The sequence below is a fragment of the Simochromis diagramma genome, unplaced genomic scaffold (assembly GCF_900408965.1).
Source record: "Simochromis diagramma unplaced genomic scaffold, fSimDia1.1 OVJJ01000583.1, whole genome shotgun sequence".
Lineage (NCBI taxonomy): Eukaryota > Metazoa > Chordata > Actinopteri > Cichliformes > Cichlidae > Simochromis > Simochromis diagramma.
Genome location: NW_024387285.1, coordinates 584,324 through 604,810, shown reverse-complemented (window position 1 = coordinate 604,810; position 20,487 = coordinate 584,324). Strand labels below are relative to the sequence as shown.

Below are 20,487 nucleotides of genomic sequence, written 5' to 3'. Positions count from 1 at the left end.
TTTATGTGTAATATCTTTATGTATGTTGGTAAACAGACTTCGGTGAACAGCGTTTACAAAGTGTTTATATATAGAATTAAAAATGATCAGTTTTTCAAGTATCTTTACAACTCTGTGTTATTGTACATTATAACCAACCCGCTCCTTTATCCCCACCTAAAATAGTTTTACTGAATATCGTAATATTTGCTGCTGTGCTCTTGGCCAACTTACTCTTAAAAACACATTTTTAATGTTAATGAGATTTTTTTAACTGCATAAATAAAGGTTATATAAAAGTCGCTGCCAAATGCAGCTTCTACCTGGTTACACGAATGTTGTTTGTGGCTCAAGATGACTTTGTGTCATCCATGAGAGATGCATTTGACATGTTTCACATATTATAGCCCAACAAGTTACTTATAGCAGTTTAAATACGAGCAATCAGTTTTTGGCAAATATTAAAAATGCCAAAAAGTGTCCGCAGGTGCAGCTTTATTTGCTTCTTCGTCTTAATTTACTGCGGAGGTTACGAGCAGCCCACCCGCGGCTGCTGCTTCCACGCCGGGAATGCTTTGATCCTGAGAGCGGGCCGGAGGGCCGGACAGGCGGGTCGCGCAGAGCCGGACCCTCCAGGAGAAATGTGGACGTCACGGCCTGGAGGTCTTTCAATGACTTTTCAGAGAGGGGTTATTTTTGAACTCTTCGGAGTTCCTTGAAGGAATTATATGGATCCATGAAATAGTTGTAGGCTTTAAGGAGTTAATCTAAGGGATGTTTGGTGAATTTCCAAGGCCAAGGAATTTCCAGGTTTTAGCTGAACTCCGCATAAGGATTTTCCAGGGACCTTTAATTTGATTTAAGAAATGTAGCTTGTTAAAGGGTCTCTGCAGGGAGTCCTGATTTTGTATTGATTATTTATTAATTCTGATATGTTTCCTTCGTGGAATTTGATCATTTCGCGGGTGTTCGCTTATCTGCTCAGAGGTTGGGGTGTATCAGACAATTAGGTGAGGACTCTGGGAATCACTGATTGGGTTTTAGGCACTGATGGAATTTCATAAACATTCACGGGTCTGTTAAGTCTTGATTGCTTTAAAAGAAGCTTTGAGAAGAAAATGTAAGTTAATATTAATTTTAGGTGCTTTGCAAACCCCCCTCAACCTTTTTGGGATGTTGTAAGAGAGATTTGCTCCACTTAGCAATTTCAGAGGTTATTACGAGGAAACCCAGAGATCCTTGAACAAATTCCATGATCACCTCAGGAATCCTGAGATCTTCGATCAGTTTTCCTGGATCCTGGAGTGGTTTTGAAACATTACAGGTGTTTCCGGCCTGTGACTGTTTTAGAGTATTTCCTGAAACCAGGAAATCTTAGTTTTTGTTCCCTGAAGATTTTCTGTGAGGATGTTCAGCGGGGTTCCCTGTCCAATGTCACAAATGCAACAATACATCTCCTCAGACAGTATCGCCCCAGTTTGGATGTTCCTGATGTTCCTGTAAAGAAACCAGTCTGTGATAACCGAGAGTCATTAGTCATCTCATGACTTTTATTCACCTGAACCTTCGAATGGTGTCTCTTTAGTATGATTCCATAAACATTTTAGGAATAGTTTTCCACATTTCGTTGTTGTTTTGTGGGAGTGGCTCCCTGCCTTTGATTTTCCTGCACCAGGTATTTCCCCAAAAACAAACATAAGAAGACAGAGTTCAGGTCCAACATGACATCATGAAAACAATTTTAACCAGCACAGGTTAAAACAGTTTTCAGAACATTAAAGGCTTCTTTCATTGCCACAACGTGCACAGATATGTGACAGTGTGTGTTTATAAAAATCATGTGTTAACTGCATTTGGGCTTTTTGTGGAAACATGCAGGAAGCAGCGATTTTGGCTGATATGACCTTTGCGTGGATGCAGACACACAGTCCTCACATGCTGTCCAGTTTACTTTGGGCCTGATTGAAACAGCAGCATCTCGTTGGAAGCGTCCTGCTGTGCATGCCGTAAAGTGTAACAGGAGCTGTGTATAGACAGAACGAGCAGCGTGGGATCACTGGGGATCCTGCTATGTTAATTAGCCTCTGATGGACCGACAACACATGCAGCTGAATAGAAAACCAGGCGGGGCGACATTTGTCTCTGTCTGAAGGAGGCTGACACCTCGACCTCTCATGGCCAATGTGCAACAAACAGGAGGACGTGTCCTACAGCTGCCTGACAAGCCTCATCCACGCTTTTTACTTTCATCTGCATTTGCTGCACCCAGCCAGCTCCCTGTAACCCGACTGCTGGTCATCATGTGATAATTAGGACATTTTCTCTGTGAGAAAGAGAAGCAGCTTTAAAGTAAACTTACATTCCTTCAGTCTGAGTTTGCACTGACATTATCGATGCACTGAATAAAAGATGTTACTTACAAGCTCCCCTCACTTTCATTTGGAGAATAATATCGTTGTGATGTTTGTGAATTACACTTGTATCATATCCAGAAAACTTTCCTTTTATCCTAGTTTCACTTTTATGTAAAAAATATTGTATGTAAAAAATATTTATGTGGATAGAATTTTTAGCACACAAGCATGCGCTGCAGTTTAACAGGAATGTGAAGTTTTTAAGATTAAAACGTGACATTCCTCTGTTGTCCACTGGGTGGCAGCCTTCAGCCGGAAATCCAGCGATGTTCTGTTATTCTTACTCCACCAAAAAACAAACAAACAACAACAACAACAACGACAACAATTGATGTAAAAGTTCCTCTCATTGTTTGAAAGAGTCCAGATCATTTAACCTCTTTGCTATAATTAAACTATTGATTAATATTACTAGTCTGCATTTGATCAAAAGTCTTCTGCTTTGGATGTAAATTGGATTTCTTATTGTGGGGTTTAGATTACATTAGCTTCAAAGATATTTCATTTTTTACATTTTACAGCTGGTTACACTGTTTAGCTCAATTTTAGTCATTAACTATCTGCTGGTAATATTTAACCTTTCCTCATTATGTAGCAATTTACACACACACACACACACACACACACACACACACACACACACACACACACACACACACACACAGCCTGTCAGATCGGATGTTGTGACATTGAGAAAGGTCAGTTTTACCGGGAATATGATGACATACGTGTGTGTTTGCTCCACATCCAAACACGCTGAATCATTTCATAATGTGAGCACAGCACAGTTAATGCATTTCACTGAGTCTTTCAACAGCTTACTGTAAAGGAGACTGAGCAGTATGACTTGGTTAAAGCCAAACCCGTAACATTACATATTTCTTGCTATTGGAAAGGTCAAAGGTCAGAGCAGTGACGAAATTGATTCCGGTTCAAAAGAGCCAGATTTCATGAAAATGAATGGATAGTGCAGGAAGAGTGGCTGTCTGAAAATTAGATGGATTATCTTTTTTGTTTTTTTGTATTTATAATTCAGTTTCCACATTTTCCAGGAGTCCAAAAAAAAAGAAGAAGAAAAAAGAAAGAAAGAAACTAAGTACAAAATTAAGTTGATGTTAAAAGTGTTCCCATTAAATATTAGGTATAAAATCTGTTAATGAGTCACATGTTACTACTTTAAAGTAGTTTTTTAAAGAAAATATTTGGTAAATTAATCAATTAATGGAATAAATGTTTATGTGCTGAAGATGCAGGGCTGAGGCCAGAGCTCCTGTTTGTCAATATCAGTGTGGTACATATAATGTCCAGTAAAAGCAACAACAACACAACACACAACAATAATAATAATAATAATAATAATAATAATAATAATAACAATAATAATAATAATAACAATAATAACAATAATAATAATAATAATAATAATAATAATAATAATAATAATAATAATAATAATGAACTGGCAGAAGAAAATAAAAGCTTGTTATTTTGCGGTTTGTCCACCAGAGGGCGCTCTGCAGCTTCCCTGTTGGCAGCACACCTGAGTCTGAATCCATATATTGCAAAGAATTAATCAATAAAACAAAGATTATTTTTAAATGGCATCATTATATTATGTCAGCAAAGCCTCATAAATATGTGACTGCACATGAATGTTAGGAAATCTGTTTGTTTCATGAGTCTGAAAGACAAAATAATAATATTGGTCAATGAACCGGATTCTTAAACCACTCAATAATAAGATGGCATCAGTCTTGAAAATATCCCAAAAAAATGTCCAAAATAACAGACAAACAGATTATTTTGTTGATAATTTCACGTGTCTTTCCGCGTGTATAAGATCACTCTGACGCTTCTCTCGTGTTTTGCATCCACATTTTAATTAGTAAAGCAGCAGCTGTCAGGTGACTGTAGTGCAGTAAAAACAGCGGCGAGCAGCACACGGGGAAATATCACTGCGCTGTCACAAAGCGCAGAAACAGTTGCCGAGCTGTCCATGAGCAAGGCAGGGGTTCAGCTTCCGGGCGTGTCCTTCCTCTTTCCTGCCCACACTGTCGGGGATTCTGCGGCTTTCATTTCTCACATCACTCGTCTTCGTTACATCTACTGTTTTGAAAATCTTCATTATCCACGTCACGAGTCTCCGGCGCCTGTTTGTGGTTTATGTGCAAAGGAGACCGCGAGATGGCAGCACGTGACAGGTTTAAAGTGAGGGGCCGCGCGCTGAGCGGAGGAAACGTGGACTAGCGGATATTCATTTCTGTATTTCTGTGAGTAAAAACTATTTGCCCCCCACGCGCGTGGATAATTTTGATCCACAGATTATTCACAGCACTGTCACTTCTCTGTTGTAACTAGAAAGTCACGTATGTTTATTTTAATCCGCCGCAGCTGCTTAATCCGGATGTTTCGTCTCACCTGGTTCTTCTCTCGTTGGAATTTGTCACCTTTGGAGCGTCTGAACAAGCGGAAGCTTAAAAGCTGGAGCATGTGATTGGTCTGCAGCTGCGCAGATCATCAACACGTCACAGGTTTAAATACACGAGCACTGAGGGAGACACGTGCTCTTATTATTGCGTTTGAGATTTTTAAAGCGCTGACAGCCTGACTGACGTCACTGTCTGATGACGATCAGTGTTTGTTTTTCACTTTTACAGAAACATCTTCGACATGACACCAAATATCTAAACAGTGGGTTTCACGAGGCTTTAATCATTTTAATAACATGAATGTCATATTTATAATCTCGTGTTTTGAGGCATCGAACTGAGATTATTCATTATTTTCTTTAAAAGAAATTAAAGGACAATCAGATTTTTTAAAGCTGATTTCGGATCCTTCTGTTCGGCTTTTACAGGTGATATGAAAACATTTCATACAAAAACAACATCACGTGTCTGTGAGGAGTGCGCTGACGGTGCCACGGGTGACAGAGATCAGGCCCACAGCACACTCATAAACATATTAAATGTTTCCAGATTAAATTAAGGTTTCATTATTACTGCTGCTCCATAAAACAAAATCATTATCGGGGATGCTTCCATATTTTGCTTCTATTATTTCTTATTATCCTTTGGTGTCACGCGTGTTTTATGCGTGGATGTGAAGCCGGACTGTGGGCAGACATGTTGTAGTCTCGTGTAATCGTGACTGAGTGTGTGTGGCCGACACGCAAGAAAACAGCCTTTATCCGTTTGGACTACTCACATTTATTTGGCATTACTCGACATGCAGCCGTGATCCGGACACGGCAGATTTCACAGTACTACACATGCTTACAGGAAACAGCTGAGACGCTTTCAGAATAATGAGTCTGTTACATTCACCCGCTTTGGTCGAGTCCAGTGTGGGAAGCGCGAGGCTGATGTTTGAGGTTCATCGGAGTGATTGCTCCCACGGCTCAGCTCAGACAGGACAGTCCACGCCGTCCACGCACACGTCCTGTCACGGTGACACATGTTCCTCAGTCTCCTGTTCAGCTGGAGGAGTTCAGGATGCGGGAGTCCGCCGAATCTGAGCGCTCCTCGTACTCCTCATCCGGGGAGTAGAGGCCCGGCTTGGGCCCCAGCGGGCACCCCTCCTCCTGAATGCCCACGCGCGGCTCCTCGGAGGGCCTGGAGGGGAGGAGGGTTGAGCCTCGGAACAGCCCGGGCCCGCCGGGGGCGCCAGGGGGGAACGGGGACACGTACTGCGCCGCGGAGCGCAGCTGGTACTGCTGCTGCAGGGCCACGGAGTTCCACAGAGTCACGTCGTTGTGCACGAAGGGGCCCGCGTGGCTGCGCGTCAGAGAGCTGCGCAGCATAAGCGGGTAGCGCGTGGGCTGCGGAAAGGACGGGTGCTGCAGGGGGACCCCCAGCGCGCCCGTGGACACCACCCCCGCGGCTGAGTCGGAGGTGAAGCGCAGCGAGTCCGGGACCCGGAAGGCGGAGCCCACGGACCACTTGGCGGAGGAGGACGCCGGGTGGTAGGAGCCCAGGCCGGGCTCGAACAGGTGTCCGTTGGAGGGCAGCACCAGCGCGTCCGCGTGCGCGTCCGCGTGCGGTGGTGCGCTGGCGTCAGGATTCCGACTAGACAGCAGCACCTCGATGGCCCCCACCAGGTCGCCCCCACAGCCCCGCAGGATGAGCTCCAGGACCGGAGGCTTGTGGGCGGGGAAGATCTTCTTGAGCACCTCGAGCGGGGGCCGGTTGGCCCGGAGGCTGAGGGGCAGCGTGATTGAGCCGCCGAGGCCCTCGATCAGCACGCCCTGCTCCGCGGGGCTGGCCGGATACTTCTGCGGACTCTCGGCTTTGGCCTCCTTCTCGGCGCTCCCGGCTTTAGGGAGGCCGTAGCGGCTCTCCTCTGGCAGGGAGGGGGTCCCCGGAGGCTCGGGGGTGTAGCAGTTCGGTTTGGAGGCCTCCGGTGAGCTGACCGCGTCCTGCTCCTTCTCGCTGGAGCTCTCTCCGTTCTCTCCTGCTGAAACCTCGTCTGCGCCGTCCTCCGTGGACTCTGCGGGTCAGAGAGTCACAACTTTATCGGCGTAAGCACAAAATCACGAAAGAGTGTCAGCATCCACAGAAAACTTTAAGCACACCCCTAAGCCTGTGAGCTCACAGGCGGTTAGTGCGAACTCCTCACCCGCCTCACAGTGCAAACACCTCCACGCTCCTCACGAGGAAAAGCAACATGCCATTAATCGCGTGTCACGACTTGTCCGCTACACGCAGACGTGTGAGGATTTATCTGAGCCTCCTCACAGAAGCTGTTAACGCAGAGTGCTGAGTGCGCGCGCCGTGGGATCTTTGACCGCAGTTTGCAAACACATGGCCTGTTGCTCGGCAACATTTCATCCGAAGCTGACCTCCTGTGAGAAATATGGCGATTATATTCGATCGGGCCTGTCCGCCGCTGATTACTGTAATCTTTTACAGTCACGCAGGAAATGAAAGCGCGCGTGTCCGAATCCGTGCTTAAAGTGTCAGGAGCAATAAAGGTGATTCGGGCAGGTGGATGGAAAGTAATTATTCCTTAATGGTTCTCACAGAAATCATTTCCACGCAGGTCAGCGAGAACTAAGCACATTTTATTTTATATAAATTATATAGTTTCTATATTTCTATAGAAAATCAAATTTTCTGCGTGAAATAGAAGAACATTATTAAAAGTTCAGCAGCAGAAAAAACGTCTGTAATAATTATATATGCATCATTATTTAAACAAATGTTAAAAACTGAATTAATTCATATTGTTTTAAATGTAAGCCCTGCGACAGACTGGCGACCTGTCCAGGGTGTACCCCGCCTCTCGCCCTATGACAGCTGGGATAGGCTCCAGCGCCCCCCCGCGACCCTGAACAGGATAAGCGGACGCAAATGGATGGATGGATGGATGTTTTAAATGTATTGTTAAAAATGTCAACACGTCTTTGTTTGATTTCGCTTCAGTTTTATTAAACGTCTCTTTCCTGAAACAGCTCATCTCTTCATCTGTTTCCTGACTCGCAAAGTGAAACCTCGTATTCGCGTGATTATTTCACAGAAATCGGAGTGATGTGTATCGATCACTTCAGCTAAATGTGTCATTATCAGTGCAGTCAGACCGGCGAGCAGTGTTGAAATGATCATTTCAGCTTTTATATTGTTTCACATCCGTTTTTGTTTGACCTGAAAACGGTTTTAAATAAAGTCACCATGTTTATACTGTGAGTTTTAGGCCTTTAAAGATATTCTTATTAAAAAAACATCCCATAATTTGGAGGATTTTTTTCTTCTTCATTCCAGACAAACAATAATTGTTTAGAGTCAAATATCTCCCCCCTGCTCTCCCCCCCTGCTCTCCTACCTGAGCACAGCGGTGCTCCGGGCTGCCCCGGCTCCGTGCTGCTCCACCTCAGCTCCAGCTCCTCGGTCCTCGGCGGGGCTGGCTGATTCCCCTCGCCGGCCCCGGCTAAGCCAATGCCGGGCAGCACTCTGAGGGACTCCGGGATGAGGCTCTCCAGGCTCTCGTTTGCCTGCTGCCTCCGGAGCGCCACCTGCGCCGCCATGACGCGCTGCCGCTCGATGATGAGGATGCACTTCTCGCAGGTGCAGTCTTTGAACCGGCAGTAGCGCTTGTGACCCTTGAGCCAAGACAGCACGCCGTGGTTCCGGCAGCGCGCGCACTTGGGGGTCCTCTGGAGGGGGGCCCGAGGCTGTGACACCGGAGCCCCCATGTAGAGGTACGGAGACCCATAACCGTTCATTGCGTCGGACTCAGCGTGTTTTCCAGCGTGGACGCGGGCGCGAGAGTCGCCGTCGGCCGCAGCAGCAGTCAGAGAGGTGGAGGTGGATGGAGCTGCTGTGCTGCACGCATGACAGGAGGAGGATGAGAGGTGTGGGCTTGTAGTGGAGGATCCACCTTTCCTCAGCTGACAGCACTGATACGCATCAGCCTGACACGCTATTATGGAGACGAGCAGTAACCAAACGCGTCAAAGCGCCTGCGAGGATCAGATAACAGCAACGACCTCCCGAAGCACCGGACACGCTGCTGGAGGCGAACACGTGACCCTGGATCCGAAATGAAACCCCGTGTTACAGATTTATCAATGAAGTACAACATTACTGCAATATTACTACAAGATTATTCCAATATTACTGCAACTTTACTGCAATATTACTACAAGATTATTCCAATATTACTGCAACATTACTGCAATATTACTACAAGATTATTCCAATATTACTGCAACTTTACTGCAATATTACTACAAGATTATTCCAATATTACTGCAAAATGACTACAGCATTAGTGCGATATTACTGCAACTTTACTGCAATATTAGTGCAATATTACTGCAATATTAGTGTGATATTAGTGCAATATTAGTGTGATATTACTGCAACTTTACTGCAATATTAGTGCAATATTACTGCAATATTAGTGTGATATTAGTGCAATATTAGTGTGATATTAGTGCAATATTAGTGTGATATTACTGCAACTTTTCTGCAATATTAGTGTGATATTACTGCAACTTTACTGCAATATTAGTGCAATATTACTGCAATATTAGTGTGATATTAGTGCAATATTAGTGTGATATTACTGCAACTTTACTGCAATATTAGTGTGATATTAGTGCAATATTAGTGTGATGTTAGTGCAATATTAGTTTGATATTACTGCAACTTTCTGCAATATAGTGAGTGTTGGATATTACTGCAACTTACTGCAATATTAGTGCAATATTAGTGCAATATTAGTGTGATATTAGTGCAATATTAGTGTGATATTACTGCAACTTTACTGCAATATTAGTGCAATATTACTGCAATATTAGTGTGATATTAGTGCAATATTAGTGTGATATTAGTGCAATATTAGTGTGATATTACTGCAACTTTTCTGCAATATTAGTGTGATATTACTGCAACTTTACTGCAATATTAGTGCAATATTAGTGCAATATTAGTGTGATATTAGTGCAATATTAGTGTGATATTACTGCAACTTTACTGCAATATTAGTGCAATATTACTGCAACTTTTCTGCAACATTAGTGGAATATTACTGCAATATTAGTGTAATATTAGTGTGATATTACTGCAATATTAGTGCAATATTAGTGTGATATTAGTGCAATATTAGTGCAATATTAGTGTGATATTACTGCAACTTTACTGCAATATTAGTGCAATATTAGTGCAATATTAGTGTGATATTAGTGCAATATTAGTGTAATATTACTGCAACTTTTCTGCAACATTAGTGGAATATTACTGCAATATTAGTGTGATATTAGTGTGATATTACTGCAACTTTACTGCAATATTACTGCAATAATACTGCAATATTAGTGTGATATTAGTGCAAGTAGCTCAGAGAAAAATCACTCTGCGGGACAGACTCGCATGAAGATTTAAGAGCCTCATGTTCTTTCCAGGCACTCGATTTGTTTTGAGCCCCTTTTTAGCAACATTAGCGTCGTACACCACACACACACACACACACACACACACACACACACACACACACACACACACACACACACACACATAGAGAGAGAGGGTGTGTGTGTAAAAAGAAGCGTGAAATCACAAAACGACTAAATATGACATGTCCTGTGTGCAGGTTTCAAAAGGACTCGCTCCCTGAAACAAACCAGCGAAAGCTTTAAATCTTAAATCAGCTGTTTCATAAAAATACAATCCAAACTTTCCCTTTTCCGAAATATCCAGATGAGTCACCCATGAAAACCTTTACGGTGTAAAAAGGTTGCTATTTAAAGACTGTTCATAATTCGATTACAGGCCCGGACATCTATCCGCGCTCTGCTCCGTTTCCTGCAGGCCCGAAACGCTTTAAGTCTTAATTCCAGGGGCGAAAAATAATAATGGCGCTTCTCGCACCTTTTACACAATCGTACATAACTTAGCTGATTAGGCCTCTGCATGTATAAAAGCCCTTTGGGAGCTATGTCGAGGATGCTGATATGTCCCTTCTGCCGGACTAATAGAGGGCATTGAAACATAACACCGGACAAAGCCGGGCCCATTTCTGACCGTAAAAAAGGTTTATTCAAGCAAATAATGGGATCCGAGGCTCGCGGCTTACAGGGAATAAGAGCACGGTAAACTTCCCCGCGTGAAGCCCGTCTCCAGGGCTATTAAGCTTTTAATTGGAAAATAGCAGAGGAAATTTCAAGGTGACTAGAGTGGCTTTGCAGTTTGTGCCGGCCGAGTAGATTTGTGGGAGTGGGAGGCTGCGGGTGAACGCATAATAAATTTATTCGTGTTGTTCACGATAAAGATTAAAACACGTTCGGGATGAAAGTTTATACTGCAGCTTCTCTGTTAGAGCTGCGGCTCTGCAGGATGCTGGAGGGGTTCCTGCGTTTCCACGTCACGCACAAGGTGTCCTTTAGCGCCCTGACGCGCTGGTCGTGGCCAAATTAGCCACCGTGGGGTGAGGGGCTGCTTTGGAGGGGCATCGCCTGCAGTGTTATCTGCTTCAGTTTAAGCACTAAACCCTTCGTGAGTTGGGTTTAAACACCTGTTCGCTGTCTGTGACCGCGCTCGCTGACAGCCCAACACGCGTGGGTGACAGATTAAAATAAGGGTACTCGAATTTACTCGCTATAGACGTTTCGCGTTAGAAATGTAATCCAAATTAAACTTGTGCCAGTCCGCTCAGTCATTATGTATTATAGCCCAAATTTATATGTAGCTGTGTCAACGTAATTTAACTCAATCAAAGCGCCCACGCACATGTAAAATGTTAATAATCTCAGTTTTAGACCTTTGATATTAAAACACTGCCGCACACAGTCACTCTCATCACAGCCTGCTGAGTTTCTGAGCTGCTCCAACCCAGAAGTAACTAAAAGTAAATGAATACATGACGTTCTGTGTGTGGTGCTGTATGGCCTCAGTGCATCAGCATATTTATATCCAATATTTTCACATATGTGGGTGAATTTGAAAAACGTGCTTTGTTCTGCCTTCTATAGGAAACGTGAAGTTGTCCTGTAGAAGCTCAAAATGACAGGATTGCATATACAGAGCATTTAAAATGAGCTCAAAGTCACACGTTCTTTTACACATGCAAAATTATAATGTGCCTAAAGCAACGTGCCGTTTATTAGAAGAGTAAGGTCCCGACAACAGACGCAGGAGAATTTAAAAGACTAAAAATGTAATTATTCTTATTATTATTATTATTATTATTTGGCAGCTCCACACAGTTTAAACACTGGTTTGTTACTTTTGAATAATCCTTCAGCAAAGCAGGAAAAGAAGCATTTATACTGTAATATTGTAGGATTACAACATTTACCTGAAAAAATGTAAAAATAATGATTCTCTCTTTAAGGTGTCAGCTGAGGATGATTAACGTGTCTTTATATTGGCTATAATATATTTTCCTTATATTTATTTATGAGTGTATTTGGATAAAAGTGCATCTTTTCGAGACTCCACGTTGACTTGGTTTCATTATAGATTCTGTTATTATGAGAGATCGTAGTCGGGGCTCATTGGTTAGTCACACGGAGCTCCGTGAACTTAAACCAGATGTCACCTCCATCCTGGAAATCTGGACTCAGATTAATGTGTCGAAGGCTTTTTTCAGTTTTTGCTTCATAAATGGAGTTCCAGTGTTTATTTTAGGCAGTTTTGTTCACGACACAAAACCTTCCCACGCTGCTTTCAGTACTTTGCACTTGAGTGTCTCCTCATGTTGGAGCTCCTGTTTACGCTGGCTGAGGGAACTCCTCCAGCGGGGCCCCTCCGGAGCAGGAGGAGGAGCTGACCTCTGCTGAGTGAGGTTTTTATGAGGTGCTGATTGGGGGCGTCGCTGCCACTCACAAGTCCTGTCACAGAAATGCTGATTTAACTTTCCCTGGGGAGGCGGGACACCGAGCTCCTACAGAGGAATTAGCTGGACATCTGACGTCTTTAGAAAGCTGACCGAGGACATCAGTCAGACGTCAGCCTTCATCCAGGCAAAAAGGGAAAGGCTGTGTTTTTAAGACCGCTGCAAGAAAATCTATAAGCGGGCAGTAAAAACAAAATACTGAATAAATTAAACAGAAATATCAGCAAAGCGTGCACACGTGAGTGTGTCATTAATATTATCAGTCTCAGAGTTATAGATCATATTAACATCTCAAACTGAGCTTTTTCTTTCGTCTCTTATTATCTCACATTTGTAAAATAAATAAATAAATGTTATTATCATCATTAAGGAGGGCAGGTCATTTTTATTTGACTTGCATGTAAAGCTATAAAATGTTTGAAGCTGGCTAAAATTTTATGGTGTTCTTTACGCGGCTGCTCAACCCTGTCGGTGCCGGGCAGGGAAGTCAATTTGATGATGATAAGGACAGAAAAGGAAAGATGCAATAATAATAGTAAAAACAGGACTAATACAAAGTGGTCTAAATCTGAAGTTGTCATACAAAATGTGATTCATTATTCGAAGGAATGAAAACAATTTTCATATAATTTCATGAGTTAAAGAATCATTTAGATTTTTCTGTGCTAAACTATTAACGTGTCGTTATTCTCAAAAGATTTTCTGCTTTTCTTGTATAATTATTTTACGAGATTATTATCTCACACAGTGTGCTGATGCAGGCCTGCTGGTCTGGCACTGAGATTCAAATAAAACTGGATTTTTTTAACAGCTGATTTAAAAATGTAATTGTGGGTGCAGAGGGGAATGCCAACAAAACAACACTTTGAGAGCCACTTGGTGTTTTACTGCATGTCTTGCAAGGCCACAATCTCTTTTTGAGATATAGATAAGTATAAAAAAGGCCATTTTTAACGATGAACTAATCTCTTCATACCAAAATTAGGCCACGACTGAGGCCTCTGGTCGCACTCTGTCCTCCCAAAGGCTGCTCCGTGTCTCAGATGAGGGGAGGGTGAACCTGGGAAGTTAGTCTTCACAGTTTGGCCCTTTTATTGATGCTCGGCTTTCAGGACAGACATTTATGAACAAAGCTCGTTCCGTCCTTCAGACAGTCGTGCTCTCAGTAAACCAGCTGAATTCAGTGGCTGCTAATACGTACAGAATACTTGGTTGAAGTAAACGCTTTAATTTTACTGCATTTTTTTAAGGTATGCAGAGTGGAGGCAGAATATTGCAACAAAACTCAGCCTTTATATAAAATAGACTTTTAGTGGTAATTAAAGTAAAAAAAAAAAAAAGAAGAGAAGAAATCTAAAAATATGACGAGTCAGAAGGAACAGAACATCAGGCCAGAGGAACATCACTCTTTCACAAGTTTCTCTGCAAACCCTTCATTGGACCCAAACAGCCACGTCAGTGCTGTCAGCATGAGACCAACTGTAAAATACTCTGACCTCCTTCTATTTTTAGACATTTCAGTGAAATTATGTTGCAGTTTTTTCAGTTACCACCAAAAATGTCCTTTGTGACATCACAGTGGACTAGGACCGCTACATTTCTGCTCAGTTAATCCTCGAGTCCAAGTTCGTGGCCGTAAACAGAGCTGATGGTGATATGTTAAAGGTGAGACGCTCTCCTGGTTCACAGAAGTGAAAACTGGCAAGAAAATAGTGTTAAGATGCTAAATATAGACGCAGACATCGTGTCAAAGGGCACCTGTTGTGCTTTTTCTGTAATATTAAATATACACTATGGTGTTATTATGGAGGACAATCATATTAAACAAGACAAAAAATGTAAGTAATTTTATAGAAGAACTCCCTGTGAGACTTTTTTTCCTACTTCTGGATTTATTCATTTATTCAAATTTTTATTCATTTATTGCGAATAAAAACTGAACTAGAAACACATTTTTAGTTTCAGTAGTATAAGATGTATGAGGCTTATTTTGAATTGTGAATCATGCAAAGCTGCTCTAGTAGACTCAGGAATAAAAACATGGAACTGGGAATGAGTAGAATGGGAGAACTGGTTTCCTTTAATGTAGAATGTTTCATCTACACAGTAAAATATCGTCTCAATAAAATCACCTTTGAACTCTCTCCTTTCCAACAGTGAACGTTCTGGCCGTTCCCAGCGGTTTGAAATTTCCTCCTCCGTCTCTGAACCTGCAGCATCCCCTTCCACACCGTCTGCACCGAGCTCCCATCACTCCCCGAGGAGGTGTCACGGCGGGATCCGAGCAGATTTTATCTATTACGGGAGGGCGTGATTCATGGAGGCGGAGGCAGCTCAAGGAAAACAGACCCTGTGACACTTTCTCCCCTGCCTGTACGCGGGGCAGCAGCTACAGAAGGACAAGGCAGCGGCGGCCTGACAACTGTGATAAAACGGCCTTCCTTAACTAAACTCATAAAGCACGGGGCGATAAAACTCAATCTTCTGTAAAATCCAATTAAGTCATTATCTGACTGATTGTATCTTTAATTGAAAACAGAAGTGACAGTAAATTTCTGTGATATATCAGGATCAATCGATACTGCTGTACAATCTGGTCTCCAGAGGTGATTTATAATGTCAGAGCCTTATAGGTAACTCCACATTCTTCTCTCTAAAACCACTGGTGGATGAAATTAAGAGTAAGTGCATTTCATAAAAAAACAAGATGGTCACGTTATTGATTACAACAGATGGGGCACAATCCAATGAATGTTCCCACCGTGCAGCACAAAGAAAATACAAGTAATTTTCTTTGTCTGTTTTATATCGTTGTTCCCGGCACACGGCCGCGTTCGCACTCCATCACGTCCCAGCGTTTTTATTCCCAGGAAACCTGTAGCGACATAAACTCCAAAGCTCCAAATTACTTTTGTTGCTGTCTTATTCAAACGCAAACACAAATGGAGGCATTGGAAGCGAGCCGTTTGAAATGAATCTCTATAAAACACAAAGAGCGTGCGCAGCGGGGAGAGCTCCGGGCCGCGAGTTGCTTTTTAATTTACAGTTAAACTCTATGAAGTCAAACGCAGCTTTATGCCTTCAGTCAATGTGAAAAAGAGCAGAAATGAGAAAAGAGTTACTTTTATATTTCAGATGTAGTTTTTCTCCACATGCTCACAGGTCGATCAGCAAACATGGAGCTGAAAACATGAAATATTCCAAAGTCAGCCGCCGGCCTCCACCTCTGCTCCGCCTCTGCTCCGCCTGACAGGACGTTGGAGAAGTTGCAAACAGTATGCGGTGTGCACAGCTGACTCCCGGCCACAGGAGGGTTAAAAACACAATAGACATGCAAATGCTGTGGAAGCTGCTGGATCTGCACCATAAATAAGCAGCCGGTGCTCACCAGGCGCCAACGCAGCAGAGGACACGCGATTCTAACCCGTCCCACGCCGTCCTCGGGAGGACATCTGAGTCTGACACGGACGTCCAGTCGGAGACCAAACTTTACGTCACAAATATTTGTTTTTTGTGATTTTTTTTTTTTTACATCAGCTGACTTTTAATCTGAAAAACAGTTTTTCAGATTAAATCTTTTTTTTTTCCCCCATTGTGAGAATATGGTTACAGGGGGCCCATAATTAGCTGACATGACAGCATAATGAGGAGACTGTACGTCAGCCAATAACCAACAGGAAACATCCATATGTAGTTTCATTTGCTCAGATCAAATAAATCACCTGGTTCATAATTAAATTAAATGTTATTTGTAACAAATCTTAACTTGAAAGTCTCGTTTTTCTCCACGGCTGTCTTTACGTTGCTCGTTTAGAGAATCAGACTTAAACGTTGAGCCGGAGTGTAAATGTGCACGCGGACACGACGGAGGTTAGACGGTTAAAGGCTGTGCACGCTGATTATTTAACAGCACATCATCCTGACATGTTTGTTCTTTACAAGCTGCAAAGAGTTTAACACAGAAAAATGTGGTCTTCTTGTTCTTGTCTGTGAATAAGTCGCCAGCTGTTGGACTGATGAGGTGAAAGTCGATCATGCTAAGCAACCCTCAGCAGAAATGCGGCGCTGCAGCTTTATTCAAAGGAAAAAACCAGAACCTTGCTCTGCATTTAAAAAACCCACTTTATTTCTGTTTGGAAGAGTTGCTTCACGCTCAATCATCTGATCTTGATTAAAGCTAATCAAGGGTCTCACTGCATTGGCCAGTTAATTACATTGTGATACGTAACCCTGAACTGGATTTAAAATGATCTACAAATACAAGAACAGAGCTTTAGAAGGGAAACGTGCAGACAACGTGCAGACAACGTGCAGACAACGTGCAGACAACGTGCAGACAACGTGAAACTAGAGCGAACGATTAAACGGCTTTTAAAGAACATCAAGTTTCAGCTCGTCCGAGCTCGTAAAGCTTCTGTCGTGTGATCTTATCCTTTTCTTCTCTTATTTGGTGGCGCCGCCTTCGATGGAGTCGACGGTGAAGCCGTCAGCTTGGCTGCTGGCCTCGCACTCAGCCTTGGCGTCAACGTTAACCAGGGAGCTGATGGAGCGGCAGATCATGGTGGAGTCGTGACCAGCGGAGATGCTGCCGGGCGAGAAGGCTGCAGGAACAACACAGATGGAGAGTCAGGGATCTGCTGAGGAGCACCGAAGATCTCAGAGCAAAAATGTGCTTCTCTAAAGAGTCTGAACCCTTTGAGTCACCAACAAACGTCACATCGATTTACTTCATTAACATCAAGCAAACCGAACAATGTCAGGGACTAAAACAACCACCTGGGTAGATAATGGGAAACATTTTTTCTAACGACTCTATTTATGTTGATTATATAAAAGTCGGACGATGAAAAATAGACGCAGCAATGCAAAGCAACAACATTTTGTACCTGTCCAGGTAAGCTTGTAACCGCACTGGCAGTGTGCTGACAAATGAAGCTGTGCCCAATCAGACGCTGCTGTTCTGTGTTCATAATTTCATCCTCCCCCACTGGCTGAAATGCAGAGCCTCCACCCTGCTTTATAGTGAGCTGCAGACTCACTGTTGGACTGTTGAATGAATCGACTGAGAGGCTGATCCGGTCTCCTGCCCTGTGTCGGGTCTCTGCTGGATTTTGTTTTCCTGTTCATCTCCTGGACTGGACTGAAAATCGAGTGAACACGCAGCCAATGCCCGAAGAAAACTTTGAAAGACCTTCAGAAAGCCTGGAGAACTATCGCTCAAGACCACTTTAAAAATGATATTAAAGTATTAAAAACAAGAGATTATATTTCATACAACTTTCCATAATCTTTGCTGCACCAACTACAAGAAGTCACAGAATTTGATTGAGGAAATTAAGGAGGAGTCGTTTTTCGATTAAAAACACTACAGCGGCACATCCAAAATGTTGTCACGATGGCTCCGATGACAACGTTTGCTGAGCTTTGCTCGACACATTTGATTATTAAATATTAAAACTCCTTCACACTGCAGTGACATGATAATAAACCGGGAAAAAACCCTGACAATCCTCAGATTGTTCACTGACATCCAAGTACAAATCTCTTCCTCGGAAACTCCTTAAAGTCATTAATATGATAGATTCCTATTACGTCGTGTAGGTAGACAGGACAGCGCACATATAAAATAAACATGTCTCCGTGCTGTGAGGCGAGTAAACGAGAAGGACAACAGAAATACTACAGTGAGACAGACAAAACGGGACAGTAATCATCAGCTCTGCAGAATAAATGCTCCTCTCTGTTAGCCTCGATATAAATACGAGCGCACGGTGAAATGATTCCTGGCAAAGCCTGGGATTTACAGCAAATTGAATCAGCGAGCAAAAAGAGAAGACAGTGACCACAAAACAAAAGCATTACATCTTTTACAGTTAAGAGCGGAGCGATGTGCACCCGCCCATTTTAACACTCGCCCTGCAGCTGCAGCACAAACACTAACAGCAGACCTCAGGCTCAGTTATTAACAATGATCATTTTCACTGTTTGGTTTGGTTGTGACCTTTTCTACTCAGGTAACTGTTTCTGAAATGTTTCGTGTAGTTAAACTTTTAACTGTTCGAGCTTGGAGACGATGAATGAAAGAACTGCTGACAGTTTTGGTGCTCAGCTTTTGTTGTGTTTGATGTAACTGAGCAGTAGTATAAACTACATTAATTCAATTTTATTTATATAGCACCAAATTACAACAGTCGCCTCAAGTCGCTTTATATTGTAAGAAGCCATCGAGAAGCCCCAACAATCATATGACCCCGTATGAGCAGCACTTTGGCGACAGTGGGAAGGAAAAACTCCCTTTGAACAGGAAGAAACCTCCAGCAGAACCAGGCTCAGGGAGGGGTGGGGCCATCTGCTGTGATTGGTTGGGGTGCAGGGAGGGAAACATACAGAAGACAGTTATTATACCAAATCATTATAATCACTTATTAACTTAACAAGAGTCGTACATTTTTAAGAACTTAAACAGCTGATTTCCAAAACTTTAATTATAATTCAAATAAAAATAAATCAGTACATGAGTGGGAAAGGAAATCGTCACATCATCCAGCTCACGCACAACTTCACACCTGCAGCACCTGCAGAGAGTCAGGCTCCTCCCACCACTAGCAGATGAACACTGGACACTTACTGACACTGAGGTCAGTAAAAGTTCCCATTTCAACAACATGGACATACTAAACACATGTAAGCACACACATAAACTTCGACTATTAGCAGTAAGAGTATTTAAAAGTAGAAATTAAAAGTAGAATGGGAGGCAGAGCCTTCAGTTTTCAGGCCCCTCTTCTGTGGAACCAGCTTCCAGTTTGGATTCAGGAGACAGACACTATCTCTACTTTCAAGATTAGGCTTCAAACTTTCCTTTTTGCTAAAGCATATAGTTAGGGCTGGACCAGGTGACCCTGAATCCTCCCTTAGTTATGCTGCAATAGATGTAGGCTGCCGGGGATTCCCATGATGCATTGAGTTTTTCCTTTCCAGTCACCTTTCTCACTCACTATGTGTTAACAGACCTCTCTGCATTGAATCATATCTGTTATTAACCTCTGTCTCTCTTCCACAGCATGTCTTTATCCTGTCTTCCTTCTCTCACCCCAACCAATCACAGCAGATGGCCCCGCCCCTCCCTGAGCCTGGTTCTGCCGGAGGTTTCTTCCTGTTAAAAGGGAGTTTTTCCTTCCCACTGTTGCCAAAGTGCTGCTCATAGGGGGTCATATGATTGTTGGGTTTTTCTCTGTGTGTATTATCGTATAAATATACAATTTTATGTATTTTCTTTTATAGGCGACTGTTGTTGTGATTTGGTGTTGTATAAATAAAATTGAACTGAAATCGAACAAGCTATGGCTACTAATAAAACAATAACATTAATGTGGCAGCAAACGTAATCATTCATCCCTGTTTGTAAAATGAATAGAAAGTGCTAATTTAACAGGATAAAAGTTAAGTTTCCCAGATCGAAGCAAGAAAAGTCGAACAGTCTTTTGATCACAGAATTACTCAATAAATATTTAAATATCGTTTTTACAATAGTATTAGTAACTTTTTTGTATAAATGCCAATACAAATAGGAAACAAAATCATGCCTTTTTAATTTAATAACATGTAATTAATATATAAAGTAATAAATTAATAAATAATTAATGTTAAGATAATTAACAAAAAATTACTTTAAGGTACATTAAAAGATTTTGTTATTTTTTATTTATGTTATTTATTAATAAAAACCAAGAAAATAATCAGCTGCTTAATCCAGATG

General features: G+C 42.4%; 2 protein-coding genes across 3 annotated transcripts in view; both read right to left on the bottom strand.

The window, feature by feature from the left end:
- Positions 1-3,860: 3,860 nt before the first annotated feature.
- LOC120716159 (doublesex- and mab-3-related transcription factor 3-like) lies at positions 3,861-9,499 on the bottom strand. Its single transcript, XM_040003567.1, has 2 exons — positions 8,214-9,499; positions 3,861-6,881 (listed from the first exon to the last, which is right to left on the bottom strand). Exons 1-2 carry the CDS (start codon positions 8,611-8,613, stop codon positions 5,869-5,871), a joined length of 1,413 nt encoding a protein of 470 aa, XP_039859501.1. The 5' UTR covers positions 8,614-9,499; the 3' UTR covers positions 3,861-5,868.
- Positions 9,500-16,314: 6,815 nt separating this feature from the next.
- Positions 16,315-20,487, bottom strand: part of LOC120716160 (doublesex- and mab-3-related transcription factor 1-like) — a 33,680-nt gene continuing 29,507 nt past the window's right edge. Inside the window, exon 5 of one of the 2 annotated variants that reach the window (XM_040003569.1) lies at positions 16,315-17,329. In XM_040003569.1, the coding sequence (XP_039859503.1) occupies positions 17,172-17,329 (158 nt within the window). In that variant the 3' untranslated portion in view covers positions 16,315-17,171. The remainder of the gene's footprint in view (positions 17,330-20,487) is intronic. The other variant, XM_040003570.1, reaches the window with a different exon arrangement.